At 47.2% G+C, this 12770-nt stretch overlaps 1 protein-coding gene across 3 annotated transcripts in view; it reads right to left on the bottom strand.

The window, feature by feature from the left end:
- The window catches only part of MYZAP (myocardial zonula adherens protein), a 102617-nt gene that overhangs the window by 85000 nt on the left and 4847 nt on the right, over positions 1–12770 (bottom strand). For all 3 annotated transcript variants that reach the window (XR_003006262.1, XM_024767785.1, XM_024767787.1), the window contains exon 2: positions 6728–6814. Coding sequence is in view for 2 of the 3 variants with exons in the window: in XM_024767785.1 (XP_024623553.1) it covers positions 6728–6814 (87 nt within the window). In the remaining variant the exon portion in view is untranslated. The remainder of the gene's footprint in view (positions 1–6727; positions 6815–12770) is intronic.

The following is a 12770-nucleotide window of genomic DNA, read 5'->3' as shown; positions in this document are numbered from 1 at the left end:
GGAAAAAAAAAAAAAAAAAAATGAGAAGGGAAAGAAAAATTCTAGCCAAGCAGAAATCCCACAAGAGAATGTAGTTCTAATGACAGTATCCTTATAAGAGTAACCTCTTAAAGATATTACTCTATACTAATATCTTAGAGATATTACTCTTTATTTTACTCTAAAGATAAACTCTCTCTGTAAAGATATCTCTAAGTAGTATCTTAAAGATATTACTCCATTCTAAGCAGACAATAGCTGCTCAGGCCTAAACACTCCAGGAAAAAGAGAAGGAGAAGAATATCTTCAGGGAGGTGGGAGGATCAGTTCTTTTCTGGAACCCAGGGGTATAGTACACACCTTAGGTAAGTTACCTCGACTGATACAACAGACTTTCCTGAGAGGAGGAAGTGTGCAAGTTGACATCACCATGACGACACGGCCGGGGCACAGATCCGAGACAGAACTACTAGTACTACTAGCTGTGTGGCCCTGTGCCAGTGACTTAACTTCACTGTTTCAGGGTCCTGAACAGTAAAAGGGGGAAAATACCACGAATTTCAGAAGCTTGTTTTAAGGAATACATGGAATAATATACATAAATCATCTAGTGCACTGCTGGGCACACTAGCAGATAACTGACAGATTCTATTGTTAGCGGTGGGGGCTTTACGTTTCCGAGCATCTGATTTCCTACTAAATTCTCCACATCTGTCTGGATGCTTCCGCCTGTCTGTCCACCTCTCTCCTCTTGGATCCTATTGCTATTCCCATCACAGTCACCAGATTTACTATGACAGTGAAACACTCACCCCTGAACTGGCCTTGGTTTCTCTGCTAGGAAAATTCAAGAGCTTGGTGCGCAATCGCCTGGCCCCTCCTCAGTGTCCAATGAGGTTGTGGGGCGGCAGCGCTGCTGGGGCAGCCGACGCAGCCCTGACCTTATGTTAAACCACAGCCACTGCACTTTCACCATTCTACAGATGGTGCTGTCGTACATATTCGTTTGAATAAAGAGTTCCAGAACTAAAGAAATGTGGGGAAATGCTGGCTCCAGGCTAACATTTCCATCTGCTAGAAGAGGAATTTGAGGCCCCTGGAGATGACTTGAGTGACCCGACCACGACCTCGAGGCATCAGGCAGCCAGCACTAGAACCCAGGCCTCTTTGCCCTCCAGGGGCTGCTATCTCTGAGAGGCACATAGAGTCCTACACGCTATCACCAGGGCAGCTCCAGCCCCATCTGAATCACAGCAGCACACTCCCTCATCTGGCAACAGCCCGTGATGTTGTATAAACAGTCACACCAAGGATGAGAATGCAGCAGGCTTATTCATCCGGGGCTTTTAAGGGAACAAGGACTATAAAACCGAATGGCAAGGGTTTCCTTTTAACCATTTTACTGGGCTAGAAAAGCCCCTGACTTTTCATACATACACATATATCCGCTCTCCCTCACTCAGGGTTCTCCAAGGTCGAGAAACTTCTTTAAAAACACAAGTCACTAAAGGACATCTATGACAGAAGGATGCTAAGAGCTAATTAAAATATTATCCACTTCAAGCTACTTTGTCACTTTGGAAACACCTCGCCATCGCATAGCCTCCGAATAGGCAGAGCTCAGATCGTATTCTCTAAAATTCAACTATGCAGTGAGACCCTGATTCAACACGATAAAGGTTTAATAGCTGGTGTTGGTTCTATCTCTTACTTCTCTGTGTATGTATGGATCTGTGTATGCATAAGAATACTTGCACATAGATCTGGACAGGAATATGGATACATACATCCACAAAGTTCTTTGAAAATGATAGGGGTTTAATTACAAAATTATCTACTACCGGGCTTCCCTGGTGGCGCAGTGGTTGGGAGTCCGCCTGCCGATGCAGGGGACACGGGTTCGTGCCCCGGTCCGGGAGGAGCCCACGTGCCGCGGAGCGGCTGGGCCCGTGAGCCGTGGCCGCTGAGCCTGCGCGTCCGGAGCCTGTGCTCCGCAACGGGAGAGGCCACAACAGCGAGAGGCCCGCGTACCGCAAAAAAAAAAAAAAATTATCTACTACCAACTTTAATTTTAATGTTCAACAATTTAATAAACATGTCATCAATCCCTCAACACAAAATTTGTGTCTACAAACTAATCAGCATTTCCTCTTCCATATAACTAATGACGTTTAATATACAAATAAAAGTCCATTGCTCATTTGCCCGAGTTGTTAATACAATTTAAGGTGATAATATTCCACAAAGAAACTTATCAGGGGTTGAACAGTATCCTGCAAATAGAGAGCACGTTGGAGCCCCCTTCCCCAGTGCCTCAGAATTTGGCCTTATTTGGAGACAGGGTCAAGTTAAGAAGAGGTCACTGGAGTTAAGACCTAATCCTATATGACTAGTGTCCTTACAGAAAGAGGACAAATTGGATTCAGAGACAAACACACACAGGGAGAACAGCATGTAAAGCTGGAGTGATGCTGCCACAGCCAGGGATTGCCAACAGGCTCCAGAAACTGAAAGAGGCAAGGAAGCATTCTTCCCTGGAGCCCTCAGAGAGAGCACAGCCCTGCGGATACCGTGATCCCGGACTTTCAGCCTCCAAGACTGGGACGCCATAAATTTCTGCTGTTTAAGCCCCCCAGTTTGTGCAACTTTTTTATGGCAGCCCAAGGAAACAAAACTGAATCACCATAATCCACAGTCACGCACTAAGCGCCAACTATGGACACAATTAAAAGACTGCACATTTTTAAGTGTGTGTATATATGGACATGTTGTACACGGATGTTGCAGGAATATGTATGTATACACATGTGGAGTGCTTAGCAGCAGATGGCTAGGTGCCAAGGGAGAGGGTAGCCTGGGTGTCCTGTAGCTCAAGAGAGGGGATAATCACCCAAGCACAGGCAGTCCAGGAAGGTCGTGGGGAAGCGGGCCTTCAGTAGGGTCTTGAAGGGTGAGGAGACTTGGATAAACTGAGTGTGGCTGGGCAGAGACTCATAAATGATCCAGATTTCATACTTATAAATACTAAAATAATGGTAATACAGCAATAAAATATCTGTCCATAAAAGTAACACCACGCAGAGAACACTGAACACCAACTCGGCCACCAGCAGGACAGGACTCGGGAGAGCAAAGCTGATGTACGGGGTGTGCATCCTCCCGAAAGCGGCCAACCTGTGTATGGAGGAGTTCTCTGAGGTAAGGTTTGTGCAGAGAGAGGAGGTGAGGCCCAGGTGTATTGGCAGAGGGATGCTCAGAGGAGGACATAATAACATCAGAAAAGATGCAGCAGGCACAGCCCAAAAGGGAGGAGGAGATGCAGGACAGGCAGTTTCAGGAAGGAGAACGACTTCTCCAGGGGGGACAGGGGAGAAAAGCGAAGAACGAGGGCCACTGGGTTTGACAAAAAAGGGGAAGCAATTTGGCATTAAGTCATCGCCTCTCTAATCAGTGTTACAGGCCAGACACTGTGGTGGGACCTTTGCATATACTAGCTCAGTTACTCTCTGCAGGTAGACCTCAATGTGCCCACTTGAAAGATGAGGAAACTAATAGCAGAGAAACAAAGTATCTGGGAGCCACCCGTGGACTGGGGAAAGCAGTCTCGGGGCGGGTGGGATCTTCCTTAAGAGAAAGACAAAGAGAAGCAGGCAGCTGGGCATCTGCCTTAGGAGCAGGAAGCCGTCCACATCCACCCAAGGAACCCATGACTCCAGAGAAAGACGCTGCCTCTGTTGTAATTACCTCCAGAAGCCTCCAAACACCCCATCCTGAAGCTGGGCAACCTGTACCACCTGCTATACCCTTCCCCCTGCTCCACTGTAATTCCTCTTCCTGATGATTTGGGGCCAGTAGACAGAATGGCCCAGCTGGCAATGGTGTCTGTGTGTGGCCAGCTGCCCCATGGCATCCTTAGGTCCTCAAAAGACACTAAGCATCCTCCATGACTGTGAAAAAGAACAAGGCCCAGTCCTGCCCTCAGCCGGCTGAAGCTCTAACAGGGCCCTGGAAACCCTCTGAGAAGTTTCACTTTATCAGCAAGCCACTGGGCCATTTACAGCTTCTACATCCGAGCGAGCTCCAAACCCCGCCTTTGCACGCCACAGACTCCACCACAGGAACCAAAGTCACTTCACCAGTGTTCCCGGCATCTTGCAGTTTTGTGGGCTATGTGTGATGTCACAGAGAGGGGCAGCCACACCGAAGGCACGTCAGAGGAGCTGGCACCCCCAGGGCCTCCTTGCTGGTGCCTGCCTCTGGCTCCCAATGACTCAAGACCAGGCACCTGGCTAGGACATGGTGACGAAATCACCCAGAACAGCCTCACCGTTACCACCAGGACCTTCAAGTGCGGCCACCACCCAAGGACTTCAGTTCTGGGGTAACAGCCAGCTGCACCCTCCTCCTCTCTACCCCAGTTCTTCTGCAGTGAGTCACTGATGCATCAGAGATGGGCACTCAGGCTGCACACCTGGTCCCCCCAGTCTAAGAAGCATCCTGGCGCATCCTCTCCCCCAGCATTTCTCCGCACGCCCCTTGAGTTCCCAGGCAGGAAGCTGTAGGGTGCAGGGAGACTGGAAGGACTTTGTCCCCCACCAGCACCACTTTCACCTGGATTACATCCTGGTTCAGGATGACATTTTGATCAAAAAAAAAAAACAAAGAAAAAAAAAGGAGGGTCTAATTGCTTTTAAAAGTTTGAAAAGCACTGTTCAAGACCAATAGGCAAATCGGTACACAACGTGGTTACCAATGCACCTGTGACATAGAACACATTGCCTCTTTCTTCGGGAATACTTGACTATTCTTGTGCAGTGACATGCCCTCCGGTGCCTCACATCATCCACTGTCCCAGTGTCAGCACCCAGAAGCCCCTCACAAACATCTCCTCAGGCGTGCAGCTCGGGTCTAACTCCCGAAGACCAAATTTCCCACTGTGCCTACCATGCATATGGGGCCCTTGTCCTGTCACTCACCCCAGCCTGGGCCCCTTTCTCCAGCAAGCACTCGTTCTGATTCCCCATGTGCTAAGCTGCCCATGAACCCCTGGACACAGCCCAGGGCCACTTCTCTGACCAATCTATCAGCTTTGAAAGGAAGGACAGGGAGGGGATTGGTGAGGGCAGAAGGGGACCCCTTCTCCCAGCAACACAGGCCCCTGGTCATCAGCCAGGGTCCAGCAGCCAAAGCCTGACCACTCCCTCTCTCTTTGGTTATGAGATTTTACCCGCAAACTTTTTCTTTGGAGAATGCTCAAAGGTACAGAGAAGTTGGAAGAATAAACTACGTAACCAATGTACCATTATCACAAGTAAGAAAAGTACTATTCATTCAATAATATGTAATATATGGGTTCATATTCAAAACTGTATAGTTATCCCAATATATCTTTTATAGATTTTTTTTTGGATCCAGGATTTAATTAAGGTTTAATTCGTTATAATGATATTAGGTCTCTCTAATCCCTTTTATCTCTAATAGATTCTCATTTTTCTTAAATAACATTGAATTTATTAAGGGAGCCTGGCTAATTTTTTGTAGACAGTCCCACATTTTGGATTTTTCTGTGTCCTTATTACTAGATTCAATTAAACAAGTTGGCATGAATATTACTGGTAACATCGTTTACTTCTGAATTGTATCACATCAGAAGTCACGTAATACCAGGCTGCCCACTATTGGTAATGCTGAATCGGATCACCTGGTAGAACTACTGGCTACCATCTTGTGGCATATTGTACCTTGAGAGTCAGTAAGTGATCAGTGAGGTACTAACACTCTTGAGCTCACGTGAATATACTGCTCCACAGTAATCTTCCACCAATTACTATTTGTATTTATTGATGACCTGACCTGGGGGTTACAAAGCAGATTTTCTAAATTTATCAGCCGATGCCATATAAGGAACAGCTTTCCCTTTTATAATCTCTCTCTGAATCTCTCTCTCTGATTATTCCTATAAATCCATGAAGTTTTTTTATTATTCAATGTGCCACGGCTCATCACTGTCATTAATTCTTTTTAACGTTGAAACTTTTCCATTTTTACCAGTGAGAGCCCTTTCAAACAGGCTTCTGGGTCCTTTGATATGGCCCAACTCTCCATGTTCCCAGAGCCCTGCTTACACTTCTGGAGCCTAACATTCGAACGATCACGTCATCTTGGTTTACTTATACGTCTGTCTCACCTGCAAAACTACGAGTTTCTCAAGGCAAGGCCAAGGTCAGAGCTATCTTTGTGGCCCAGCATGTAGCACAGCAGCTGGCACAAAAACGCCTGCACAACTCCTCCCTGCAGCCGGATGCCCTTGCCACGGCAGAGCTGCTGCTGGGCTGTTCCTCTCCAGGCAACCCCTCCACCATGTGAGTGGGGCCTCCGGCTCCAGCCACAGAGAAAGGCTCAGGGGCAGCTCACAATGGGCCCTTTGACTCAACGGGATGAGGCTCTTTCAGGAAAAACACGTTCCCAGCCACAGCACCCGTCACTAAGGCCAGCACTCCTGGAGCCTCAAGGTCACACAGAGCCTACATTCACCAAGAAGCAAGAGCAGGGACAAGGGGCAGCAAAGCAGCCTGACTTCTGGGAAGATGGCAGATGGGTGGCAAGAGCAACAGGGCCTTTCATCACACAGCTGCTGACATGCAGGCTCTGTGAATAGCCTGGATGGAGGATGGCAGGAAAAGGGGTTAAAATGAAAAAGAGTACAAAGATGGGAACCAGTCAGGGCTTCGCTTCAGAGATGGCCTACCTTCTCTCTTCTTTCAACCTTCTTTCCACTTGACTCAGACACTGGACTCTCAGGAGGTACGGTCAGCCGTAGTCTGCAGACATTTGCCTAAGAGAGACGAGAGAAGAGGCCTGTTATGAACCTGCATTTGCGACTGCAGCAGCCAGATGACCTGGGGCTTCTCAGAGCCTCTTTCCCCTACTTAGCACTGGTGATGACGGTACCAATCTCCCAGGGGACGCTGCGGTAAGACCAGCCTTTGCCTGGCCCATCACAGGCACTCATCACCTCACTGCTTATGTTTTATGTTTTCCTTATTTAGGAAACTACTGAACAGTTTCACAGAGTTCAAACATTTTTTTTTAATGGCTCATGTTCCGTGACGGTACAGAACGATCTGATTTCACATCCATAGGCCAAAATACAGCTAGAAGGATAGAGGCCAAACTATACACAGTGGTGATGGGGTAGGAGGGTGCTTTCTACTTGACTCTGTGTTGGCTTTTCCTATAACAGACATGTACGTGTTCAATCACAACATTTTTTTAAACGTCGATATACCCATGTTCACAGCAGCATTATTCACAACAGCCAAAAGGTAGAAACATCCCAAATGTCCGTCAATGCCTGAATAAAATGTGGTACGTACATAGAATAGAATATTATACAGCCTTATAAAGGAAGAGAAATCTGACACATGCTACAACATGGAGGAAACTTGAGGACGTTATGCTCAGTGAAATAAGGCAGGCACAAAAGGACAAATCCAATATGCTTCCACTTACATGAGGTCCCTAGAGTAGTCAAATTCATGGAGACAGAGAGCAGAATGGCGGTTGCCAGGGGCTGAGTTATCCTTTAATGGGTATGGAGTTTCAGTTCCAAAAGATGAAAAAATTCTGGAGCTGGACGGTGGTGATGGTTGCACAACAATGACAATGTACTTAACACCACACGTTTATTTCATCCTATTGTCACAGCCTGGTCCTACTGTGACATCTTCCAGAGAGAAGTGATCCTACCATTAAAAACAACAACAACAAAACCCCAGAGGGCCAAAGCAGCACCCAGAGTGCCCAGCCCACAGCCAACTGCACTCATGAGAGCACTGCTTGTCCCTGTGATGGGTTGAACTGTGTCCCCCTAAAATGTATTATGTTGAAGTCCTAACCCCTAGCACCTCAGAACGTGACTTTATTTGAAAATAGGGTCTTTATAGAGGTTACAGAAGTTAAAATGAGGTCATTAGTGTGGGTCCTAATCCCAAATAACTGGTGTCCTTATATAACGGGGAAATTGGGAGACAGACACGCATACAGGAAGAACACCATGTGAGCATGCGAAGGAGAAGGGCCTGGAACAGACCCTTCCCTCACAGCCCCCCCTAAGGAACCAACCCTGCTGACACCTTGATTTTGGACTTCCGGTCTCCACAACCGTGAGACGATACATTGCTGCTGCTTAAGTCACCTGGCCTGTGGTACCTTTTTGCAGCAACCCTAGCAAACTAATACACCCCCCCAACCTGGTTTGCAGGGTCACAGATCTGCACTGGTCCACAGGGCAGCTTCTGGGCAAAAGTACCCTGCATCCAAGAAGCCCAGGGTTGGATATGATTGTAAAAGACCTTTGAATGCCAACCTGCCAGCCTACAAAGGAACCCCCTAACCCAACAGTGCTCCTGGCAGGTGGACACCCAGCCTGAAGGTAACATTTTCCAAGTACAGGTGAGAGCACATTTGGGACACATCAGCGCTTCCACACACAGCACTGCCTCCCTCTGAGGTACCCCATTTTGCTACCTGACACCTCTAGCTTCCTGATAATGAACTTACAAGTTCTTCCTCAGAACTCCTACCTAATGGACCCGGGGTGCCCTCGGGGACTGCCACAGAATTCCCTTTACTCTTCACAGGCCTGAACCTCCTTTCTTCTGCACTGAACAACCCCAGTTCTTTCAGCCATGTGATTTGGTTTCAAGATCCTTCTTCATCCTCACTCTCCTCTGGGCAAGCTTTGAGTCCAGTGACCTCAGGGTGAGACGTGGCCTGACACATGGCCAACTTTGCAATAAACCTTCAAAGCTCATCGCCAGTCATGCTGGCCAAAGAGGAACCAAGCCGTCCCGGCACGGAGCTCTCTTAGCTGACGATCCGCGACACTGATGGGAATTCGAGGGCCTCCAGAGAAAGGTAACCCTTTGACTGCAGGCCACTTGGACTGGTGGTGAAAACAGCTGGCATTTGCACACACATCAGAGTGTAACCCACACCAGGCAGGTAACCCAAGTCTGTGATGCTCAATAATCTTGTCTGGTAGGCTGGATCTGAGCCACAGCACAATTCTGCAGAGAAAAGGAAGGGCTCTTCTCCTGCACCACATCACACACACACACACACACACACACACACACACACACACACAGTATGCACACACATGTACATACCTACACAGGTGCACACGCACATACACAGGTTCCAACACCTACTAGGCTGTGTTGATTATGAGCGAACTATTTAATCTCTCTGAATCTCAAGGGTAAAAGGCAGGTAAAGGAAGATGCCTGGCACACAGTAAGCCTCTATCAGTGTTAGATATTTTTATTATTATCTAGGTATTATCATCATCCTACAAGCCTCAAAATGATATAGGCTTACCTGGCTTCCCGGCTCTGCTTTCTATAATACTAAGCCATTTGGTCAACGGATCTAATGGGTATAAGTACTGCAAGTGATACCTTTTTTTAGGCTGATTGCCCTAGAGGGGTAATCCCTAATGGCAATAATTTTCAGAATAAACCAAAAACCTGAAGAAAAGACAAGGCCCAGAAGGGACCTCACGGGTCCAATCACTCAAAATGAGAAGTCCCCTCCCCCTGATTGAGACAATTCCTTATTTGTCCACTCAGAACTCCGATATTCCTCAACACACTTCCTGTAAGTCTCCCGGAGCCACGTATACCCTACCGTACGCAAAGACGCAGGATAAAGAGAATGCATGTCTCTAAACTATCAGTTTTACCGGGTGATAGATAATGCATTAAAATAAAATGAACATGTAAGATAAACATTTGACTTCAAAGCTATCTGGCAGGTGCAGCAGGTGCTTGCGGCTACACCCAAGCCCCTGTGCAGAGTGTTTACTCTTGTCATTAGGAGTGCTTTTATGGAAGCAGTAAGGCATGGAGTCCACGTGGTGCTTGCATTCTGTAATCAGTGCTGGTCCACAGATGGACTGACTATACAGATGCAATTCCAACCCAGCTTGGAACAGGATCAGACCCTTCCTAATAAGATGGTCAAATGTACTGTCATGTGAAAAAAAGAAAGGTGCTGGGGGAAAAATGTTAACAATAACCCCATTTTTGTTTTTTAAATACAATCTGATAATTTGTATAGATTTGTGGGGGGGAAAATGTCTTTAAGGAAACACAGCCAGCTGCTGCTGGTGGTAGTGGTGGTGATCTTTGGAAAGTGGGATTTCTGCGATGTCTACACCTGTTCCAAGTATGTGTAAGTTTTTAAATTAAAAATCGTAGTAGTCACAGCAATAATAAAGATTGAGAGCAACTATATCAGACAGAGAGAGAGAGAGAGAGATCGATCCTTCCTAGACCCACAGGACTGCTTCAGAAGCAGCAAAGAGAACATCCCGAAGGTCTAAAAAGTACTCTGAATTTCTTTACAGAAGCACTAAGTAACCCCTGAACGCATCCGATAGGTTGACCCAGTAGTTTACCTCCCTTTAGTCATTCACTCTCAGGAATCTCCCCGTGGGAAAATGTCCCACTAAGGGCAAGGCAGTGTCGCTTATCTCTCTGAGCATTTTAGGATGCTGACCTTCATGGTTTCCTGACACTCAGGTACATAATACCTAGAGCAGCCCAGGCTGGACAGTACCTGAGAGGCAGGTAAGGTAGTTTATTCCCAGGGGTTTCCACGGCAGCTGGCTCAGCCTTGTGTTCTGAACTTCGAGGAGAGCTGAATCTTACTTACCTTGAACACTACTGCTGGACCAGCCATCCCTACAAGAAAGGGTCCCTTCCAGTGCATCAAAAGCAGGAAGATGGACTTAGTGTACTTCAAGTACTGAGCACCCACTACTTGTAAAATACTTTTAAGGGCTATGAGGGTACTAATATGGAAAAGAAATAGCCATGCCCATAGAGGCTCATAATGCAGAAACACACCCACAAAGGGCAATCAAGAGCACTTGGTATAACCAATATAATACTGGGAGAGACAGGGTAGTTTGTGGTTAAGGCACGATGCAACTGCACTTCTGGGTTCCAATTTTGGTTCTGACACCTACTAGCTATGAAACCTTTGGAAAGCTACTTAATCTTTATTGCTTCAGTTACTTTAGTTGTAAAAGACAGCTAACAATACTGCAGAACCACTCTGTTGAACCTGTGGCGAGGATTAAATAAACTAATGAAGAAACTAATGAAAAGGGCTTAGAACAGTTTCTGGTACATATCAAGTACTCTGTAAGTCGTCTTTTTTACCCTGGGAATATAGGAAGGAGGACAATCATCTTAACTGGAGGTGGGAGTACGTCAGAAGGCTCCTAGAGATGACATTTGAGCTGGGTATAGAAGGAGAGAAAGGACTGCTTGGGTCAGTGAGGTTGGGAGAATCCATCATCAGAATAACAACAGACAATTACCAGACAAGGCATTCATTCCAGGCTGGCCAAAGGCATAGACATTGGCATGTTCTGAAAATGGTAAATGGGCCTGCAGCCTGAGCAACAGTGGGGGAGGAAAATGGACAAACAGGTAGGGGCCAAACTCTGATAAGCTACAAATGCCTGATGGCAAAGCAAGGCCTCTAATGGAAGACACTGGGGAGCCATTTAAATTTCTGGAGGAAGGGTTCAGTGATTCAATAGCAATTATTGAGTACCTCCTATTATGTTCCACACCCAACAACATGGACTGGAGAGGGGGAAACAGGGCTCCCATGTAGGCTTTGTACCTTAATTGCTTCTGTAGCCCTTACAGTGCTCAGCATAGTATCAACACATAATAGGCCCTGCTCAGTAAATACCAGTGTGGGTTTCTTTTTAGGCTGAACTAAAACACGGTAAGAAGAATGTACCTGAAACTCCCTGGAGAGCCTTCCACTTTCTTCAAAAACCAACCCCCATGGGAGGAATAGCAAGGCAGGGGCAGCGAGCATTCAAGCCTCTTCCACAAGAAGATACACAACCGAGCCCTTGTCTGCAATCAGGGCAACCAGGAGCAAAGCCGGGCCTCTGGGGACTTGTTTCTGACCCCCTTTGTGGAGGCAGAAAGCTGGTCCCCATGGAGGGGGGATTCTGGGATCCACGCGCCATCATGCTCTCAGCTTCAAGTACCTGGGCTCACCTGAGGGAAAACTGTCCCTCTCAAATAAAAAGGGGTGAAGATGACCTAGCGAGGTGCCGGGTTTGCTCATCAGTTTACAAACATGGATTTCCCTAAGGAAATGAGCCAAGTGCATTTACACTTCCCTCAGGCCTAGTCCACTTTGTGACCCTGGGTCCCTGCCCAGCTCCGCCTAACAACAGAAGGTGTGGCCACTAGGGTTGTAGCTGGGAGGACGGACACCACAATCCCTCTGCTAAGCACAAGCATAAAATCTCTGGAATACACAGGTGGAACAGGGCCTGCCCCGTCTGAAGTAGGCCTCTTACTTTGAAGTAGGCTTTGGCCCTGAACTTGCAGGCCTGATTATCTACATCAGGATGGGGCAAACTTTTTCTGTAAAGGGCCAGATAGTAAACACTGAGGGTCTACAAGCCCTGTAACAACCATTTCTAGCTCAGAGTATACAAAACAGGTCGAGGGCTGGATCTGACTAAGGGGTTGTAGCTTGCCAACCCTTGACCTACATACTTGGACGCTTCTTCCAGGCGGTATAAAGTGTCCTGGAACCCCCTTTTCTGTGTCAGGGCTGACTCCAGACAAAATTCATAAGTAGGAGGATGGTGACTTCTCCTTCCTGCTCTGACTGGCTCATCTGTACCAGGCTCACCATGTGCCCCGAATGCCAAGACCCAGAGAGAAAATCACAGGTAC

The sequence above is a fragment of the Neophocaena asiaeorientalis genome, unplaced genomic scaffold, assembly GCF_003031525.2.
Source record: "Neophocaena asiaeorientalis asiaeorientalis breed wild unplaced genomic scaffold, Neophocaena_asiaeorientalis_V1.1 scaffold71, whole genome shotgun sequence".
In the NCBI taxonomy this organism is placed as follows: domain Eukaryota; kingdom Metazoa; phylum Chordata; class Mammalia; order Artiodactyla; family Phocoenidae; genus Neophocaena; species Neophocaena asiaeorientalis.
Note: the sequence above shows the minus strand (reverse complement) of the source record. Positions and strands in the feature narration are given on the sequence as shown.